General features: G+C 48.0%; 1 protein-coding gene across 1 annotated transcript in view; it reads right to left on the bottom strand.

Annotated features, from left to right (window-relative positions):
• Positions 1-22,650, bottom strand: part of LOC141047856 (uncharacterized) — a 359,889-nt gene that overhangs the window by 308,196 nt on the left and 29,043 nt on the right. The window contains exons 13-15 of the mRNA XM_073543184.1: positions 3,380-3,537; positions 2,893-3,138; positions 41-203 (exon numbers count right to left, since the gene is read on the bottom strand). Of these exons, the coding sequence (XP_073399285.1) occupies positions 41-203; positions 2,893-3,138; positions 3,380-3,537 (567 nt within the window). The remainder of the gene's footprint in view (positions 1-40; positions 204-2,892; positions 3,139-3,379; positions 3,538-22,650) is intronic.

The raw sequence follows: 22,650 nt of genomic DNA, 5'->3' as shown, positions 1-22,650 counted from the left end.
AACGTAATGTAAAAACACCAGAATGCACAGTCATACTTACAGGGGTGCAGGATCCATTAGTGACGTCACAGAGACTGACAGCGCAGTGAACGTAGAATTTGTCATAATTGCCAACAAATTTAAACGCTTGCAGAGACAGGCGACCTTTTCTTGAGACGCCATTTTCTAGTACACTGATTGTGGAGTCTTGTTTGTTAGGACAGCTACAGAGAAATATAATAGAAACACAAGTTTCAGTAACGCAGTCAACATCTACAAAAGTCAGTATGAAGTTTTTACAGGCCTAAACAATTCTAAGAGGTAAAGTTTCTCTTTGTGGAGAGCACTATGTAAGCGTGCGTAGACTTATAGGCCATGCAATGTTCCCTTGAGAATGTAAACATTCAGAAAGGAATAGGATGGGAACCCTAGCACCAACTACAAGCAGTAGCAATCCTAAAAGTTCAATATCAACTTTTTAAAGGGCCTTACCACATGACTTAGGATAAAAGCCAAACCGTACACTATATTTACACACATGTGTATCGAGCTTCTAACCTTAGCGTAGCAAAGCCCTTTATGCCCTTTACGACCCATGACGTATTTGTACGTCGCATGTCATGTCCCCGACTCAGCTCCAGAGCCTGCATGTTTCCCCACATATGACAGCTGATTTAATCAACTATGATGTGCCTTTAACAGCCGCGGGTGGAGTGGAATCATAGAATTGTAGAGTTGGAAGGGACCTCCTGGGCCATTTGGTCCAACCCCCTGCTCAAAGCAGGATTCACTAAATCATCCCAGACAGATGTCTGTCCAGCCTCTGTTTGAAGACTTCTATTGAAGGAGAACGCACCACCTCTCATGGCAGCCTGCTCCACTCATTGATCACTCTGTCAAAAAGTTTTTTCTAATATCTAATCTGTGTCTCCTCCCATTCAGTTTCATCCCATTGCTTCTAGTCTTTCCTTGTGCAAATGAGAATAGAGATGATCCTTCTACAATGTGACAGCCCCTGAGATATTTGTTGACAGCTATTAAGTCTCCTCTCAGTCTTCTCTTCTGCAAGCTAAACATTCCCAAATCCTGCAACCTTTCCTCATAAGACAGGTTTTGCAGTGGAGCTCCACTCCAAACTGTTAATCAGTTAAATCCCGCTCTCAATACCTTACAGAGGGATTTAAACACGCAAGCTGGAAGCGTGTTACAAATCCCACCCAGTTGTGCCCCTGTCACGTGTTCGGGGGGCACCAAAGGGTTGTCATGACTGCCAGGGGTCTGCAGAAGACCCCCATTTCTGTCAATACGATACTCCTGTGAACACCGGCTCATGGCCGGCGTTCATAGTAGATCGTGATTTCTGCTATTCATAACAATGCTGAAGCATTGCTATGTATAGAACAAGCTATAAGGCGATCGCAGCCTAAAGTCAACTAAGGGGACTATTCAATACTTGGGGACTATTGTTCTTGACCCCCGCTTTGCCTGACTCTGAGATTTCTACCTTCTCTGAAAGCAGGACGCTAAGCCCCACCCCCTTGCAATCACATGACCGTAGGTCCTGTGCCGGCTTGCTAAACTTCTACATTCAGGTCCTGTGCATCTTTATTTTCTGGCTGTTCTTGTCCCCAGGGGTCCCTACGGTGCGGGTGAGTCCCTGCTTAGCGGAGGCTGTACGCCGGTGCTGTCAGGACCCTGACAATAAGTCTGTAGGACACATTATCTGTGGTTATAAAGAATTTCCTATTTAGATCCATTTGATCACAGAACAGTTTTCCATTTTGCCTTAATCAATTTTAAATTAGTTTTAGCCCAGAGAAGATGGCAGCTTTTCTGGATTGTCATCATGTTATTGTCACGGATGTGTCAGAGGCTGAAGACCGTCGCTCTGCATCTGACTGCAGAAGGTCTCAGCAGTATGCTTTGCAGACTTCTTCCTGGTTCTTCTGAATCTAGGACCCAGTCGCAACCTTAACCCGGCTCTAGTTGACACACTTGGACCGGGGTGTTTATAACTCCCAGCTTGCTGCTGGGAGTTGCCGGTGATATTTCCATTTCCCTGTTGAGGTTTGGAGCTATAGCAGTCAGCTGTCTTCCTCTTTGGTGTTTGGAGGACATCTGTGTTTCTGAGTCTACTCAAGCTAAGTATTCCAATTGTTTGTGTATCCCATCTGTCTTTAGTTGTAGTGGAGATTGACTAGTGCTATCCTGTCCTTCCCTATGCAGGTCTTACTGCTAGGGTCAGGCAGGGTTTAGGTATCCTGCTCGGTGATAGGTGCAGAACCTAAATAAAGATATTAGGGCAGACAGGGTGACATTAGATCTGCCTAGGGGTTTCCACTCCCCCCTTCCCTAGTGTTGAGTTCCCTTCCCCTTATCCATTCGTGTTGCACTTAGTCTTTCCTACACTGTGCATGACAGCTATATGGCTTCTTCTTTGCATGATAGTAATTTAAGTTGCATATTTGGATTACAAATGTTTTCACAGATAATGTGAAAGTGGAAGTATTCCTGAACCCATATACTGTGTATATATTTGGTAAGTGGAAGTGAAATGGAGTGGAATGAAAGTGGAAGTGGAATGAAATGAAGTGGAATGTGAAAGTGGAAGTATGAAGTATGAAGTGGAATGTGAAAGTGGAAGTATTCCTGAACCCATATACTGTGTATATATTTGGTATTATTTAAAACAGAGGGGACAGACTATTAAGCCGTGTTAAGTGCTGCCTCCTTTTATGGGTAAATAAATACACCCACAAAAGGAGGCAGCACTTAACACGGCTTAATAGATTGCCCCCTCTGTTTTTAATTAATACCCAATATAGCGTTAATATAATTTTAGGTAACATGAAAATAATACTTTATTGTTAATCATTTTCAGAACTTACTAACTTAGAGATTATTGGTCTGTACCTGTCTTTAATGACGTAATACTTCAAGGGATCATCTGAGTTTGCTGAAGGTGTTGCATAACAGTTCTTCATTACAAGAGTGTACTGAGAAGCATCTCCTCCCTGAACGAAGACACCAACATACATCATTGACTTAACGGGAAGCACAACTTCTGATCCTTCATATGGAGTCACATAGCTGCTGTCTTTATAAAGAGCCATGTATGCTGTGAATTGTCCCGTCCCTCCAACAGTGATATTCGTTGAGCTGTAGATATGAAAACATTAATATGTAAGTAGTGTTCTACCGTCTCTAAGTTCGAAAAACCAATATTCAAAAAATTGGGTGAAGTATCTGTCACGCTAACAAGCATTTAGCCAATAGATGTTAAATATGTATGGCCGGCTTCACATGGCTCATAGGGGAACTCCAGTCTTGCGACCCTTTTTACTTGCGACAAAGAGACCACACCTCGGGCATGTAGGAATGGTGTAAATAAATGATTTACCTAAATATTGGATTCACTGCTAAATTCAGACTGATCATCATGTCCAATGGGTACGCACAATATATTCTCACAGACAGTTCTTCATCTCTGACAATTATACCAGAAGATTCCATCGTAAGATACAAAGTGTTCTCATAAATTGCATGAGTTCCATTTTTCTAAATAGATATAAGATAAAAAGACTTAGTACATTGCATGAAGTGTACCAGTGACTTATAAAACAGTAAAGTGCTACATGGACATACATATGAACTAGAGATAAGCAGATCTGACAAAATTCATATTCAACCAATTTTGCAGATTTTCTCAGAAAATTAGATTTGCAGTGAAGTTATTCTCACGAATTGAATGTTCCTAACTATGCTCTCGTGTCTCTCCAGACCCCATAATAAAGTTGAGATGTTAAAAACAAACAGAAAAATAATACCTGTTCAGCCCCTCCTATGCTCGCTGGCCACTGTCCGGCCTTCAAAGCTGCCTCATCTTTCCCCCACCCTAAACCACATCTCTTGGCCTTTTCACGCTAGGCCTTTTCCTCTTGGAAGTTTCAACCTAAAGTGAATAGGCCAAGAGATGCCCCTTGGGAAGAGAAGAGGCTGCTCTGCCAACCAAACAACGGATGGGCAGAGGAGAATATCATTTTTTTGAACAATATTTTGTGATGGCTCATATTATGTTCCATTAACCATCTATAACAATACCACCATACACAAGTAAAGAAAATAACATTGATCAAACCACCACAATGGCACCTCATAAGAAGTGGGAAATATTGGAAAGTGTAAATTTAGTCAGTTCTTCAAGAAGAATAGACCAGTGTACAAATTTCAACAATGACAACATTTTGATGGCTAGACAATTGGATCACAAAGATACTAAACCAGCAAGTCTTGTGAGCTGTTCCACATATGTAGTGGTTAGTACCTACTAGATTTGAGCGAAACGGGTCGAAAAAATTCAAAAGTCGCCGACTTTTGGCAAAGTCGGGTTTCAGGAAACGAAACCCGACCCTAGGATGAGGTCGGCCACGAGGTCGGCGACTTACGCGCCAAAGTCGCGTTTCAAAAGTTTGTTTTGCGCTCTTTTTCAGCCAATCAGGATCCATGGACACTGTGGGCAACGTGATGACCTAGGCACGGATCACCACCATCTTTCAGAAGGGCATGCAAGTGATTGGCTTGCTTTGGTGGGCGTCACAGGGGGTATAAAAGGGCGTGCACGCCGACCGCCATCTTACTTCTGCCGATCTTAGTATAGGGAGAGGTTGCTGCTGATTCTGTAGGGAGAGCGTTAGGCAGGGAAGAAGACAAAAAAACTGCTTCTGCTGCTAGCGATTTGGCCTGCACAACACACAAGTCACTGTGTGTGCAGTGCAAGGGGAGGCTATATTGTGGTGTATCAGTGGTGTTGGTTGTTGGGCTGCCTTTTAAGGCTTCCTGACACGCTGGCATTGCTGTTTACCCACTGCTCCGCAAACTGCTTTTTTAAAAGCAATCCAATCTCCCTTATCCTCTAGTCACTTTTGTCACAGCTGTGCCATCGAGCCTGTCACATAGCGCTCAGATATCAGTGGGCCTGACACAATCCACAAGTGTCCAGTGTCCAAAAGTGTGCGCAGAGATTCAAAATCTCCATTATCCTCTCGTCACTTTGGTCACAGGCAGCTGTGCCATCGAGCGTGTCACATAGCGCTCAGATATCAGTGGGCCTCACACAATCCACAAGTGTCCAGTGTCCAAAAGTGTGCGCAGAGATTCAAAATCTCCATTATCCTCTCGTCACTTTGGTCACAGGCAGCTGTGCCATCGAGCGTGTCACATAGTGCTCAGATATCAGTGGGCCTCACACAATCCACAAGTGTCCAGTGTCCAAAAGTGTGCGCAGAGATTCAAAATCTCCATTATCCTCTCGTCACTTTGGTCACAGGCAGCTGTGCCATCGAGCGTGTCACATAGCGCTCAGATATCAGTGGGCCTCACACAATCCACAAGTGTCCAGTGTCCAAAAGTGTGCGCAGAGATTCAAAATCTCCATTATCCTCTCGTCACTTTGGTCACAGGCAGCTGTGCCATCGAGCGTGTCACATAGCGCTCAGATATCAGTGGGCCTCACACAATCCACAAGTGTCCAGTGTCCAAAAGTGTGCACAGAGATTCAAAATCTCCATTATCCTCTCGTCACTTTGGTCACAGCTGTGCCATCGAGCCTGTCACATAGCGCTCAGATATCAGTGGGCCTCACACAATCCACAAGTGTCCAGTGTCCAAAAGTGTGCGCAGAGATTCAAAATCTCCATTATCCTCTCGTCACTTTTGTCACAGGCAGCTGTGCCATCGAGCCTGTCACATAGCGCTCAGATATCAGTGGGCCTCACACAATCCACAAGTGTCCAGTGTCCAAAAGTGTGCGCAGAGATTCAAAATCTCCATTATCCTCTCGTCACTTTGGTCACAGCTGTGCCATCGAGCGTGTCACATAGCGCTCAGATATCAGTGGGCCTCACACAATCCACAAGTGTCCAGTGTCCAAAAGTGTGCGCAGAGATTCAAAATCTCCATTATCCTCTCGTCACTTTGGTCACAGGCAGCTGTGCCATCGAGCGTGTCACATAGCGCTCAGATATCAGTGGGCCTCACACAATCCACAAGTGTCCAGTGTCCAAAAGTGTGCGCAGAGATTCAAAATCTCCATTATCCTCTCGTCACTTTGGTCACAGGCAGCTGTGCCATCGAGCGTGTCACATAGCGCTCAGATATCAGTGGGCCTCACACAATCCACAAGTGTCCAGTGTCCAAAAGTGTGTGCAGAGATTCAAAATCTCCATTATCCTCTCGTCACTTTGGTCACAGGCAGCTGTGCCATCGAGCGTGTCACATAGCGCTCAGATATCAGTGGGCCTCACACAATCCACAAGTGTCCAGTGTCCAAAAGTGTGCGCAGAGATTCAAAATCTCCATTATCCTCTCGTCACTTTGGTCAAAGGCAGCTGTGCCATCGAGCCTGTCACATAGCGCTCAGATATCAGTGGGCCTCACACAATCCACAAGTGTCCAGTGTCCAAAAGTGTGCGCAGAGATTCAAAATCTCCATTATCCTCTCGTCACTTTGGTCACAGGCAGCTGTGCCATCGAGCGTGTCACATAGCGCTCAGATATCAGTGGGCCTCACACAATCCACAAGTGTCCAGTGTCCAAAAGTGTGCGCAGAGATTCAAAATCTCCATTATCCTCTCGTCACTTTGGTCACAGCTGTGCCATCGAGCCTGTCACATAGCGCTCAGATATCAGTGGGCCTCACACAATCCACAAGTGTCCAGTGTCCAAAAGTGTGCGCAGAGATTCAAAATCTCCATTATCCTCTCGTCACTTTTGTCACAGGCATCTGTGCCATCGAGCGTGTCACATAGCGCTCAGATATCAGTGGGCCTCACACAATCCACAAGTGTCCAGTGTCCAAAAGTGTGCGCAGAGATTCAAAATCTCCATTATCCTCTCGTCACTTTGGTCACAGCTGTGCCATCGAGCCTGTCTCATAGCGCTCAGATATCAGTGGGCCTCACACAATCCACAAGTGTCCAGTGTCCAAAAGTGTGTGCAGAGATTCAAAATCTCCCTTATCCTCTCGTCACTTTGGTCACAGGCAGCTGTGCCATCGAGCGTGTCACATAGCGCTCAGATATCAGTGGGCCTCACACAATCCACAAGTGTCCAGTGTCCAAAAGTGTGCGCAGAGATTCAAAATCTCCATTATCCTCTCGTCACTTTGGTCACAGCTGTGCCATCGAGCCTGTCACATAGCGCTCAGATATCAGTGGGCCTCACACAATCCACAAGTGTCCAGTGTCCAAAAGTGTGCGCAGAGATTCAAAATCTCCATTATCCTCTCGTCACTTTGGTCACAGGCAGCTGTGCCATCGAGCGTGTCACATAGCGCTCAGATATCAGTGGGCCTCACACAATCCACAAGTGTCCAGTGTCCAAAAGTGTGCGCAGAGATTCAAAATCTCCATTATCCTCTCGTCACTTTGGTCACAGGCAGCTGTGCCATCGAGCGTGTCACATAGCGCTCAGATATCAGTGGGCCTCACACAATCCACAAGTGTCCAGTGTCCAAAAGTGTGCGCAGAGATTCAAAATCTCCATTATCCTCTCGTCACTTTGGTCACAGGCAGCTGTGCCATCGAGCCTGTCACATAGCGCTCAGATATCAGTCGGCCTCACACAATCCACAAGTGTCCCGGGTCCAAAAGTGTGCGCAGAGATTCAAAATCTCCATTATCCTCTCGTCACTTTGGTCACAGGCAGCTGTGCCATCGAGCGTGTCACATAGCGCTCAGATATCAGTGGGCCTCACACAATCCACAAGTGTCCAGTGTCCAAAAGTGTGCGCAGAGATTCAAAATCTCCATTATCCTCTCGTCACTTTGGTCACAGGCAGCTGTGCCATCGAGCGTGTCACATAGCGCTCAGATATCAGTGGGCCTCACACAATCCACAAGTGTCCAGTGTCCAAAAGTGTGCACAGAGATTCAAAATCTCCATTATCCTCTCGTCACTTTGGTCACAGCTGTGCCATCGAGCCTGTCACATAGCGCTCAGATATCAGTGGGCCTCACACAATCCACAAGTGTCCAGTGTCCAAAAGTGTGCGCAGAGATTCAAAATCTCCATTATCCTCTCGTCACTTTTGTCACAGGCAGCTGTGCCATCGAGCCTGTCACATAGCGCTCAGATATCAGTGGGCCTCACACAATCCACAAGTGTCCAGTGTCCAAAAGTGTGCGCAGAGATTCAAAATCTCCATTATCCTCTCGTCACTTTGGTCACAGCTGTGCCATCGAGCGTGTCACATAGCGCTCAGATATCAGTGGGCCTCACACAATCCACAAGTGTCCAGTGTCCAAAAGTGTGCGCAGAGATTCAAAATCTCCATTATCCTCTCGTCACTTTGGTCACAGGCATCTGTGCCATCGAGCCTGTCACATAGCGCTCAGATATCAGTGGGCCTCACACAATCCACAAGTGTCCAGTGTCCAAAAGTGTGCGCAGAGATTCAAAATCTCCATTATCCTCTCGTCACTTTGGTCACAGGCAGCTGTGCCATCGAGCGTGTCACATAGCGCTCAGATATCAGTGGGCCTCACACAATCCACAAGTGTCCAGTGTCCAAAAGTGTGTGCAGAGATTCAAAATCTCCATTATCCTCTCGTCACTTTGGTCACAGGCAGCTGTGCCATCGAGCGTGTCACATAGCGCTCAGATATCAGTGGGCCTCACACAATCCACAAGTGTCCAGTGTCCAAAAGTGTGCGCAGAGATTCAAAATCTCCATTATCCTCTCGTCACTTTGGTCAAAGGCAGCTGTGCCATCGAGCCTGTCACATAGCGCTCAGATATCAGTGGGCCTCACACAATCCACAAGTGTCCAGTGTCCAAAAGTGTGCGCAGAGATTCAAAATCTCCATTATCCTCTCGTCACTTTGGTCACAGGCAGCTGTGCCATCGAGCGTGTCACATAGCGCTCAGATATCAGTGGGCCTCACACAATCCACAAGTGTCCAGTGTCCAAAAGTGTGCGCAGAGATTCAAAATCTCCATTATCCTCTCGTCACTTTGGTCACAGCTGTGCCATCGAGCCTGTCACATAGCGCTCAGATATCAGTGGGCCTCACACAATCCACAAGTGTCCAGTGTCCAAAAGTGTGCGCAGAGATTCAAAATCTCCATTATCCTCTCGTCACTTTTGTCACAGGCATCTGTGCCATCGAGCGTGTCACATAGCGCTCAGATATCAGTGGGCCTCACACAATCCACAAGTGTCCAGTGTCCAAAAGTGTGCGCAGAGATTCAAAATCTCCATTATCCTCTCGTCACTTTGGTCACAGCTGTGCCATCGAGCCTGTCTCATAGCGCTCAGATATCAGTGGGCCTCACACAATCCACAAGTGTCCAGTGTCCAAAAGTGTGTGCAGAGATTCAAAATCTCCCTTATCCTCTCGTCACTTTGGTCACAGGCAGCTGTGCCATCGAGCGTGTCACATAGCGCTCAGATATCAGTGGGCCTCACACAATCCACAAGTGTCCAGTGTCCAAAAGTGTGCGCAGAGATTCAAAATCTCCATTATCCTCTCGTCACTTTGGTCACAGCTGTGCCATCGAGCCTGTCACATAGCGCTCAGATATCAGTGGGCCTCACACAATCCACAAGTGTCCAGTGTCCAAAAGTGTGCGCAGAGATTCAAAATCTCCATTATCCTCTCGTCACTTTGGTCACAGGCAGCTGTGCCATCGAGCGTGTCACATAGCGCTCAGATATCAGTGGGCCTCACACAATCCACAAGTGTCCAGTGTCCAAAAGTGTGCGCAGAGATTCAAAATCTCCATTATCCTCTCGTCACTTTGGTCACAGGCAGCTGTGCCATCGAGCGTGTCACATAGCGCTCAGATATCAGTGGGCCTCACACAATCCACAAGTGTCCAGTGTCCAAAAGTGTGCGCAGAGATTCAAAATCTCCATTATCCTCTCGTCACTTTGGTCACAGGCAGCTGTGCCATCGAGCCTGTCACATAGCGCTCAGATATCAGTCGGCCTCACACAATCCACAAGTGTCCCGTGTCCAAAAGTGTGCGCAGAGATTCAAAATCTCCATTATCCTCTCGTCACTTTGGTCACAGGCAGCTGTGCCATCGAGCGTGTCACATAGCGCTCAGATATCAGTGGGCCTCACACAATCCACAAGTGTCCAGTGTCCAAAAGTGTGCGCAGAGATTCAAAATCTCCATTATCCTCTCGTCACTTTGGTCACAGCTGTGCCATCGAGCCTGTCACATAGCGCTCAGATATCAGTGGGCCTCACACAATCCACAAGTGTCCAGTGTCCAAAAGTGTGCGCAGAGATTCAAAATCTCCATTATCCTCTCGTCACTTTTGTCACAGGCATCTGTGCCATCGAGCCTGTCACATAGCGCTCAGATATCAGTGGGCCTCACACAATCCACAAGTGTCCAGTGTCCAAAAGTGTGCGCAGAGATTCAAAATCTCCATTATCCTCTCGTCACTTTGGTCACAGCTGTGCCATCGAGCCTGTCACATAGCGCTCAGATATCAGTGGGCCTCACACAATCCACAAGTGTCCAGTGTCCAAAAGTGTGCGCAGAGATTCAAAATCTCCATTATCCTCTCGTCACTTTGGTCACAGGCAGCTGTGCCATCGAGCGTGTCACATAGCGCTCAGATATCAGTGGGCCTCACACAATCCACAAGTGTCCAGTGTCCAAAAGTGTGCGCAGAGATTCAAAATCTCCATTATCCTCTCGTCACTTTGGTCACAGCTGTGCCATCGAGCCTGTCACATAGCGCTCAGATATCAGTGGGCCTCACACAATCCACAAGTGTCCAGTGTCCAAAAGTGTGCGCAGAGATTCAAAATCTCCATTATCCTCTCGTCACTTTGGTCACAGGCAGCTGTGCCATCGAGCATGTCACATAGCGCTCAGATATCAGTGGGCCTCACACAATCCACAAGTGTCCAGTGTCCAAAAGTGTGCGCAGAGATTCAAAATCTCCATTATCCTCTCGTCACTTTGGTCACAGGCAGCTGTGCCATCGAGCGTGTCACATAGCGCTCAGATATCAGTGGGCCTCACACAATCCACAAGTGTCCAGTGTCCAAAAGTGTGCGCAGAGATTCAAAATCTCCATTATCCTCTCGTCACTTTGGTCACAGGCAGCTGTGCCATCGAGCCTGTCACATAGCGCTCAGATATCAGTCGGCCTCACACAATCCACAAGTGTCCCGTGTCCAAAAGTGTGCGCAGAGATTCAAAATCTCCATTATCCTCTCGTCACTTTGGACACAGGCAGCTGTGCCATCGAGCGTGTCACATAGCGCTCAGATATCAGTGGGCCTCACACAATCCACAAGTGTCCAGTGTCCAAAAGTGAGCGCAGAGATTCAAAATCTCCATTATCCTCTCGTCACTTTGGTCACAGGCAGCTGTGCCATCGAGCGTGTCACATAGAGCTCAGATATCAGTGGGCCTCACACAATCCACAAGTGTCCAGTGTCCAAAAGTGTGCGCAGAGATTCAAAATCTCCATTATCCTCTCGTCACTTTGGTCACAGGCAGCTGTGCCATCGAGCGTGTCACATAGCGCTCAGATATCAGTGGGCCTCACACAATCCACAAGTGTCCAGTGTCCAAAAGTGTGCGCAGAGATTCAAAATCTCCATTATCCTCTCGTCACTTTGGTCACAGGCAGCTGTGCCATCGAGCGTGTCACATAGCGCTCAGATATCAGTGGGCCTCACACAATCCACAAGTGTCCAGTGTCCAAAAGTGTGCGCAGAGATTCAAAATCTCCATTATCCTCTCGTCACTTTGGTCACAGCTGTGCCATCGAGCCTGTCTCATAGCGCTCAGATATCAGTGGGCCTCACACAATCCACAAGTGTCCAGTGTCCAAAAGTGTGTGCAGAGATTCAAAATCTCCCTTATCCTCTCGTCACTTTGGTCACAGGCAGCTGTGCCATCGAGCGTGTCACATAGCGCTCAGATATCAGTGGGCCTCACACAATCCACAAGTGTCCAGTGTCCAAAAGTGTGCGCAGAGATTCAAAATCTCCATTATCCTCTCGTCACTTTGGTCACAGCTGTGCCATCGAGCCTGTCACATAGCGCTCAGATATCAGTGGGCCTCACACAATCCACAAGTGTCCAGTGTCCAAAAGTGTGCGCAGAGATTCAAAATCTCCATTATCCTCTCGTCACTTTGGTCACAGGCAGCTGTGCCATCGAGCGTGTCACATAGCGCTCAGATATCAGTGGGCCTCACACAATCCACAAGTGTCCAGTGTCCAAAAGTGTGCGCAGAGATTCAAAATCTCCATTATCCTCTCGTCACTTTGGTCACAGGCAGCTGTGCCATCGAGCGTGTCACATAGCGCTCAGATATCAGTGGGCCTCACACAATCCACAAGTGTCCAGTGTCCAAAAGTGTGCGCAGAGATTCAAAATCTCCATTATCCTCTCGTCACTTTGGTCACAGGCAGCTGTGCCATCGAGCCTGTCACATAGCGCTCAGATATCAGTCGGCCTCACACAATCCACAAGTGTCCCGTGTCCAAAAGTGTGCGCAGAGATTCAAAATCTCCATTATCCTCTCGTCACTTTGGTCACAGGCAGCTGTGCCATCGAGCGTGTCACATAGCGCTCAGATATCAGTGGGCCTCACACAATCCACAAGTGTCCAGTGTCCAAAAGTGTGCGCAGAGATTCAAAATCTCCATTATCCTCTCGTCACTTTGGTCACAGCTGTGCCATCGAGCCTGTCACATAGCGCTCAGATATCAGTGGGCCTCACACAATCCACAAGTGTCCAGTGTCCAAAAGTGTGCCCAGAGATTCAAAATCTCCATTATCCTCTCGTCACTTTTGTCACAGGCATCTGTGCCATCGAGCCTGTCACATAGCGCTCAGATATCAGTGGGCCTCACACAATCCACAAGTGTCCAGTGTCCAAAAGTGTGCGCAGAGATTCAAAATCTCCATTATCCTCTCGTCACTTTGGTCACAGCTGTGCCATCGAGCCTGTCACATAGCGCTCAGATATCAGTGGGCCTCACACAATCCACAAGTGTCCAGTGTCCAAAAGTGTGCGCAGAGATTCAAAATCTCCATTATCCTCTCGTCACTTTGGTCACAGGCAGCTGTGCCATCGAGCGTGTCACATAGCGCTCAGATATCAGTGGGCCTCACACAATCCACAAGTGTCCAGTGTCCAAAAGTGTGCGCAGAGATTCAAAATCTCCATTATCCTCTCGTCACTTTGGTCACAGCTGTGCCATCGAGCCTGTCACATATCGCTCAGATATCAGTGGGCCTCACACAATCCACAAGTGTCCAGTGTCCAAAAGTGTGCGCAGAGATTCAAAATCTCCATTATCCTCTCGTCACTTTGGTCACAGGCAGCTGTGCCATCGAGCATGTCACATAGCGCTCAGATATCAGTGGGCCTCACACAATCCACAAGTGTCCAGTGTCCAAAAGTGTGCGCAGAGATTCAAAATCTCCATTATCCTCTCGTCACTTTGGTCACAGGCAGCTGTGCCATCGAGCGTGTCACATAGCGCTCAGATATCAGTGGGCCTCACACAATCCACAAGTGTCCAGTGTCCAAAAGTGTGCGCAGAGATTCAAAATCTCCATTATCCTCTCGTCACTTTGGTCACAGGCAGCTGTGCCATCGAGCCTGTCACATAGCGCTCAGATATCAGTCGGCCTCACACAATCCACAAGTGTCCCGTGTCCAAAAGTGTGCGCAGAGATTCAAAATCTCCATTATCCTCTCGTCACTTTGGTCACAGGCAGCTGTGCCATCGAGCGTGTCACATAGCGCTCAGATATCAGTGGGCCTCACACAATCCACAAGTGTCCAGTGTCCAAAAGTGAGCGCAGAGATTCAAAATCTCCATTATCCTCTCGTCACTTTGGTCACAGGCAGCTGTGCCATCGAGCGTGTCACATAGCGCTCAGATATCAGTGGGCCTCACACAATCCACAAGTGTCCAGTGTCCAAAAGTGTGCGCAGAGATTCAAAATCTCCATTATCCTCTCGTCACTTTGGTCACAGGCAGCTGTGCCATCGAGCGTGTCACATAGCGCTCAGATATCAGTGGGCCTCACACAATCCACAAGTGTCCAGTGTCCAAAAGTGTGCGCAGAGATTCAAAATCTCCATTATCCTCTCGTCACTTTGGTCACAGGCAGCTGTGCCATCGAGCCTGTCACATAGCGCTCAGATATCAGTGGGCCTCACACAATCCACAAGTGTCCAGTGTCCAAAAGTGTGCGCAGAGATTCAAAATCTCCATTATCCTCTCGTCACTTTGGTCACAGGCAGCTGTGCCATCGAGCGTGTCACATAGCGCTCAGATATCAGTGGGCCTCACACAATCCACAAGTGTCCAGTGTCCAAAAGTGTGCACAGAGATTCAAAATCTCCATTATCCTCTCGTCACTTTGGTCACAGGCAGCTGTGCCATCGAGCGTGTCACATAGCGCTCAGATATCAGTGGGCCTCACACAATCCACAAGTGTCCAGTGTCCAAAAGTGTGCGCAGAGATTCAAAATCTCCATTATCCTCTCGTCACTTTGGTCACAGGCAGCTGTGCCATCGAGCGTGTCACATAGCGCTCAGATATCAGTGGGCCTCACACAATCCACAAGTGTCCAGTGTCCAAAAGTGTGCGCAGAGATTCAAAATCTCCATTATCCTCTCGTCACTTTGGTCACAGGCAGCTGTGCCAACGAGCCTGTCACATAGCGCTCAGATATCAGTGGGCCTCACACAATCCACAAGTGTCCAGCGTCCAAAAGTGTGCGCAGAGATTCAAAATCTCCATTATCCTCTCGTCACTTTGGTCACAGGCAGCTGTGCCATCGAGCCTGTCACATAGCGCTCAGATATCAGTGGGCCTCACACAATCCAAAAGTGTCCACTGTCCACAAGTGTGTGCAGAAATTCTAAATCTCCCCTGTCCTATAGACACCTTGTACCTTGTTTTACATTACTATATAGTTTGTTGGATTTTGTCTACATTTCTACCAAAAATGAGGAAGGCTGGTGGAAGAGGCCGTGGAATTGGGCGTGGGTTGGCAGCTGGTAATGATGGTGTTGGTGGTGGATCTGATGATAGTGGCAAGAGCAAAATAGGACCGAATGCAGGAGGTGCTGACCCTGCGTCATCGTCTGGCTACATAAGGCCTCGAACGCTTAGTTTTCTAGGAGTTGGCAAACCGCTTTTAAAGGCAGAGCATCAGGAAAAAGTTTTGTCTTACATTGCTGACTCAGCCTCCAGCTCTATCGCCTCCTCTTCTTCAGTTGTAAAAAGTAAAAGCACTGAGTCGTCATTGGAGGCTCATGTTCATGAACCACACCTTTCCTTGTGTCCTTCACCCCAACCAAGATTGAAGGATGACGCAGGCCATACTACTGATTACTCCATGGAGCTGTTTTCACATACCATGCCTGGATTATCAAGTGAAATGGTGAATTACCCAGGCCAAGATGAATCTGACATGGAGTGCACTGATGCACAGCCGCTGATGGATGATTCTGCTGGTACATTCACTCAGAGCACTACATTGTCCTCGCAGTGTACAGAGCCAGATTTTGACCCTGATGAGACTCAGGTGCCCCTTCCCGCACACTATACCACCATACACGGTGACACAGAGAAAGGTGCACATGACATAGAAGAGGAGGTGATGGATGACCCAGTTGTTGACCCAGATTGGCATCCATTGGGGGAAGAGGGTGCTGCTTCCAATAGCTCAGATGAGGAGCATCCACAGCAGACATCGACATCGCAACAGCTGTTATCTGGCAGGCCCGGAGCACTCCAAAGACAGGTTCCAAACATCAAAAGAGTTGCTGGACAGCTTGTCCAGAGGGTCAAAAGATCACAGCGTGCTAGGCCGCAAAATGTCTGCCAAAGTAGGAAGAGTGCAGTGTGGCACTTTTTTGAACAAAATCCTCATGATAAGGCCAAGGTTATCTGTAAGAAGTGCGCAAAGACCTTTAGCCGAGGGAAAAATCTGAAAAATTTGAATACCAGTTGCATGCTTAGACATTTAACCAGCATGCACTTGCAAGCGTGGACACAACACCAAACCTCAAGTGCCACATGTGCAACTGATCACAACGAAGGTAGTCAGCAACGCTACATTGTTTCCCCCACTGTAAGCCCACCGGTTAGCACAGCAGCAAATGTTGAGGTGTCGTTGCAAGACCACAGCAGTCAGGGAATCCCACTGTTATATCAACGAAAGACTGATTCTAGGCCATCAGAAAGAACACCAACTCCATCACCATCATCAACCCTCTCTCAGTCCGCCCTGTCCACCGCTACTTCCACCATATGCAGCTCTCAAGTCCAGCTCACCCTCCCAGACACTATGAGTAGGTCAAGAAAGTACTCAGTCTCTCATCCGCGTACACTGGGTTTGAACGCCCACATTGCCAAACTAATCTCGTTTGAGATGATGCCCTTTCGGTTGGTGGAAAGCACAGCTTTCCGCGAACTCATGGCCTATGCAGTACCACGCTATGACCTACCCAGTCGCCACTTCTTCTCTCGCAAAGCCATCCCAGCCCTCCACCATCATGTGAAAGACCGCATTGTCCATGCACTCAAGCAGTCAGTGAGCGGAAAGGTGCACCTCACAACTGATGCATGGTCCAGTCGGCATGGCCAGGGCCGTTACGTGTCCATCACTGCACACTGGGTTAATGTGGTGGATGCAGGGTCCACAGGGGACAGCGGTGGTGGGACAGTGCTGCCTAGCCCACGGTATAGGAAACAGTTGGCTGTAGGCATTCGACCCTCCTCCTCCTCCTCCTCCAGAAGCGAAAGCTCGTCCACAGAGCGCAGTCGTACGAGCACTCCATCTGCAGCTGCCACTGTTGCACACGATGTGTCCCCCTATCGAGCAGCTAGTGGAAAGCGTCAGCAGGCTGTGTTGCAGATGATGTGTTTGGGCGACAGACACACCGCCGAGGTGCTGGCCGAGTACTTGAAGCGACAAACTGAGTCATGGCTGGGCAGTGTACATCTTGAGGCAGGCAAGGTAGTTAGTGATAACGGCCGTAATTTTGTGGCAGCCATAGCCCTTTCAAAACTCAGCCACATACCTTGCTTGGCTCACACCTTGAACCTGGTGGTGCAGTGCTTCCTCAAAAATTATCCGGAGTTAACAGCCCTGCTCCAGAAGGTGCGAAAACTGTGCGCGCACATCCGCCGGTCGCCTGTACACTCCGTTCGTATGCAGAAGCTGCAGCGATTGCTCCACCTTCCCAACCACCGCCTCATTGTCGACATTGCAACAAGGTGGAACTCCACCCTGCACATGGTGGAGCGGCTGTGCGAGCAGAGGCAGGCCATAATGCATTTGTGGGAGGATACACGGCCAGGCACTTTGAGAGCAGACATGGAGTTGACAGGCGTGCAGTGGTCGAAGCTGAAAGACCTTTGTAAAGTCCTTCAGTGTTTTGAGGAATGCACACGGCTGGTAAGCGCAGACGACGCCATCCTAAGCATGAGCATCCCACTTATGCGTCTGCTCATGCAAACTTTGACGCACCTTAAGGAGCAGGCGTCTGCAGCCAATGTTGATGAGGAGGAAGAGGAGGAGGGAATCCTTGATGACATTCAGCCATTGTCTGCTCAGGGACCTCTCCTGGACGAGGTGGAGGAAGAAGAGTAGGAGGAGGAGGATGATGGGGATGATTACTTAGGGGAGGAGGATGCATCTCGTGGGGCAAGAGAAAATGTTGGCGTGGCAAGGTCTGGTACAGGGTTTGTGCGTGACTGGAGGGATGTGGATTTGCCAGAAAGTGCTCCTCCACCCAGCACTCGCAGTGCATCATTGACACCGGGAACATTGGCCCACATGTCAGATTATGCCTTGCGGATCCAAAAAAGGGACCCCCGCATTGCCAAAATGATGAACGATGACGACTACTGGTTGGCCAGCATCCTGGATCCACGCTATAAAGGCAAATTACAAAACATCATGCCACAGGAGAACCTTGACCTAATATTGGCTAATAAACAAGCAACTCTGGTAAATCGGTTGCTTGAGGCATTCCCAGCACACAGCAGCGGTGATGGTTCTCACACGAGCCGTACGGGCCGGGGCAGCTTGGCAGAGGTGTTCGTGGTGCACACAGCAGAAGTGGCGTTGGAGACAGGGGTTTCATGACAATGTTGTGGACTGATTTTTCAAATACCGCTCACACAACTGGTAATACTGCATCGATGGAAAGTGACAGGAGACAGCAGTTGTCAACTATGGTTACAAACTACTTTTCCTCCCATATCGATGTTCTCCCACACAGGTCATTCCCCTTTGACTATTGGGCCGCTAAACTGGACACCTGGCCTGAATTGGCCCAATATGCCTTACAGGAGCTTGCTTGCCCAGCTGCAAGTGTGCTATCGGAAAGAGTCTTCAGTGCAGCTGGATCAATCCTGACAGAAAAAAGGACCCGTCTGTCAACCCAAAATGTGGATGATCTAACCTTCATTAAAATGAACCACGCATGGGTTTCCAAGGATTTTGTCCCACCTTCCCCTGATGACACATAGGGTGACAGAAAAATGGCTTGCTTTGGGCCACCTCTTCCTGGTACTTCACCTATTTCGCCTTTTGCATCAGCTGAATGTCCAACATCAACATATGCCACTTTCTAAAACTCCCTAACTGTGCTGCCTCCCCCCCATGGCCGGGGTCACCACCTACCGCACGACACCGTGCGAGTGCCGTTGCCCTGGACAGGTGGGTAGGCCGACTCTTGGGCGCGGGCACTGGCACAGGGTCCCTCATAGTGCAATCAAGTGTCTCTGACGGTGGTGGTGCACACCCGCCGTCAGACACACCGCTGTACTATGAGGGGCCCAGTGCCAGTACCGATGCCCACGAGTGGGCCCCCCTTGCTTGGGCAGGGCCCCAGCATTTGCAATCTTTACCTCTCCCTGCTCCTCCGCTGTGTAATCTGGGCCGTCAAATCCATACTGTGCCTGACACCGTCTGAGCCTGCCTCCTGAGACATATATTTTGAATGTGTACGCTATCCATACATGTTATCCGGGGATACGGTACCCTTTCTAACCTTTGTGCAATCACGTGCAATCCATACTGTGCCTGACACCGTCTGAGCCTGCCTCCTGAGACATATATTTTGAATGTGTACGCTATCCATACATGTTATCCAGGGATACGGTACCCTTTCTAACCTTTGTGCAATCACGTGCAATCCATACTGGGCCTGACACCGTCTGAGCCTGCCTCCTGAGACATATATTTTGAATGTGTACGCTATCCATACATGTTATCCAGGGATACGGTACCCTTTCTAACCTTTGTGCAATCACGTGCAATCCATACTGGGCCTAACACCGTCTGAGCCTGCCTCCTGAGACATATATTTTGAATGTGTACGCTATCCATACATGTTATCCGGGGATACGGTACCCTTTCTAACCTTTGTGCAATCACGTGCAATCCATACTGGGCCTAACACCGTCTGAGCTTGCCTCCTGAGACATATATTTTGAATGTGTACGCTATCCATACATGTTATCCGGGGATACGGTACCCTTTCTAACCTTTGTGCAATCACGTGCAATCCATACTGTGCCTGACACCGTCTGAGCCTGCCTCCTGAGACATATATTTTGAATGTGTACGCTATCCATACATGTTATCCGGGGATACGGTACCCTTTCTAACCTTTGTGCAATCACGTGCAATCCATACTGGGCCTAACACCGTCTGAGCCTGCCTCCTGAGACATATATTTTGAATGTGTACGCTATCCATACATGTTATCCAGGGATACGGTACCCTTTCTAACCTTTGTGCAATCACGTGCAATCCATACTGGGCCTGACACCGTCTGAGCCTGCCTCCTGAGACATATATTTTGAATGTGTACGCTATCCATACATGTTATCCAGGGATACGGTACCCTTTCTAACCTTTGTGCAATCACGTGCAATCCATACTGGGCCTGACACCGTCTGAGCCTGCCTCCTGAGACATATATTTTGAATGTGTACGCTATCCATACATGTTATCCGGGGATACGGTACCCTTTCTAACCTTTGTGCAATCACGTGCAATCCATACTGTGCCTGACACCGTCTGAGCCTGCCTCCTGAGACATATATTTTGAATGTGTACGCTATCCATACATGTTATCCAGGGATACGGTACCCTTTCTAACCTTTGTGCAATCACGTGCAATCCATACTGGGCCTGACACTGTCTGAGCCTGCCTCCTGAGACATATATTTTGAATGTGTACACTATCCATACATGTTATCCGGGGATACGGTACCCTTTCTAACCTTTGTGCAATCACGTGCAATCCATACTGGGCCTAACACCGTCTGAGCCTGCCTCCTGAGACATATATTTTGAATGTGTACGCTATCCATACATGTTATCCAGGGATACGGTACCCTTTCTAACCTTTGTGCAATCACGTGCAATCCATACTGGGCCTAACACCGTCTGAGCCTGCCTCCTGATACATATATTTTGAATGTGTACGCTATCCATACATGTTATCCGGGGATACGGTACCCTTTCTAACCTTTGTGCAATCACGTGCAATCCATACTGGGCCTAACACCGTCTGAGCCTGCCTCCTGAGACATATATTTTGAATGTGTACGCTATCCATACATGTTATCCGGGGATACGGTACCCTTTCTAACCTTTGTGCAATCACGTGCAATCCATACTGTGCCTGACACCGTCTGAGCCTGCCTCCTGAGACATATATTTTGAATGTGTACGCTATCCATACATGTTATCCGGGGATACGGTACCCTTTCTAACCTTTGTGCAATCACGTGCAATCCATACTGGGCCTAACACCGTCTGAGCCTGCCTCCTGAGACATATATTTTGAATGTGTACGCTATCCATACATGTTATCCAGGGATACGGTACCCTTTCTAACCTTTGTGCAATCACGTGCAATCCATACTGGGCCTGACACCGTCTGAGCCTGCCTCCTGAGACATATATTTTGAATGTGTACGCTATCCATACATGTTATCCAGGGATACGGTACCCTTTCTAACCTTTGTGCAATCACGTGCAATCCATACTGGGCGTGAGAACGGCTGGCGAGCTGTTAAGCAAGCTACAGCACCTGTCCAGACAAGTACAGGGATTCCCTAGCGAGGAGACTTATTTAATTGTTTTCAATGTTGGGACAGCAATTTTTGGGGAGCACTATACTCTGGAGAATGATAGATGGGGTCCACCATACACTGGAACATTCCAAAGGTGGACATCAGACACTGGAGCAGCATTTACAGGGCCCATTATACACTAGAGCATTAGAAATGGGGCCCATTATGTTTGGAGCATTATTTGGGCCCATAAGACAGTGGAGCTTCATCCATGGGGACCAACATATACTGTAGCATTATGTGGAGCTCATCATATACTGTTTCAAACATTATATGGGACCAATGATTCTGTATGGAGAAATAGATGGGCCTCGTCATGAGATGTAAAAAGTGAGGTATTTTTCATTGTACTATGCCGCTATTTATCTGCCGTATCGGAGCATGATGAGTTGTGGTATGTGTTAAAGGGGCGCTCTTTCGCCCAGGGCACATGAAAACCTGCAGCCAGCCCTCCCCCCCCCACAACTTTAGCCAAATAACCCCCATTTTTCAGTGCGTAACTTGTATTATGAAGTTAATTAAGGTTGACAAGCTTAAGTAAGAAGAATTGATGCTTTTGGCATTCAAATGGGCACTGTAGGTGTGTTTCCTGTCCTCCTCTCACTGCCGACTTTTATTCCCCATTGACTTACATTGGGTTTCGTGTTTCGGGACGACCCCGACTTTTCCCTATAATCGGACGATCTTGCTCGACCCGACTTTTGGAAAAGTCGGGTTTCACGAAACGAAACGCGACCCTAAAAAACCAAAAGTCGCTCAACTCTAGTACCTACCAAAAGTGATCCAAGGAAACACAACTGATGAACGTTCAACAATTTCATGGGTGCCCAAAGTGTGTGTGGGAAGGCTAGAGCTTCTGTTATAATCTCTCAGAAGAACTACTATAGCACAAATTGCAGAAAAAGTTGATTCTGGCTAATGGCTGTGATAGAAAGAGGTCTGGACACATAATGCTGCTATGCATGGGTCTGCATAGCTGCAGAATGGTCAGCGTACCTTTGGTGACCTTTGTTCATTGACGAAATGGCCTACAATGGGCAAGTAAAGATATGAACTGACCCAAAGACCATTGGAAGAAGGTGACCTGGACCAATAAATCACATTTTCTAAATCATACAAAACACCCCTAAATTTATAGACAGAACGCCTATATCCATGACGTCTATAGATTAACCTAACTGCTCTAATTTCTTTGGATAGTGTTGGTAATCTGGTAATCAAATGCCTTTGTATTTCTTCTATTTTCACTAGCTGTGAGCTGAAATCCAGGAACTTTTAAGTTAAGGCCCCATCACAGTAAACAATGCACCAGCGATCCCGACAACGATACGACTTTGTCAGGATCGCTGGTGCATTGCTACATGATCGCTGGTGATCTGTCAAACAGGCAGGCTCACCAGCGATCAGGACCAGCGAGGACGCTGGTATCTAAGGTAAATATTGGGTAACTAAGCGAGTGCGTCACTTAGTTACCCGTTGTGTATCTTGGATACCAGC

This window comes from Dendrobates tinctorius, unplaced genomic scaffold, assembly GCF_039654945.1.
Source record: "Dendrobates tinctorius isolate UK_male_01 unplaced genomic scaffold, ASM3965494v1 ptg000129l, whole genome shotgun sequence".
Taxonomy (NCBI): domain Eukaryota; kingdom Metazoa; phylum Chordata; class Amphibia; order Anura; family Dendrobatidae; genus Dendrobates; species Dendrobates tinctorius.
The sequence above is the reverse complement of the archived record's forward strand: the minus strand, read 5'-3'. Positions and strand labels throughout refer to the sequence as shown.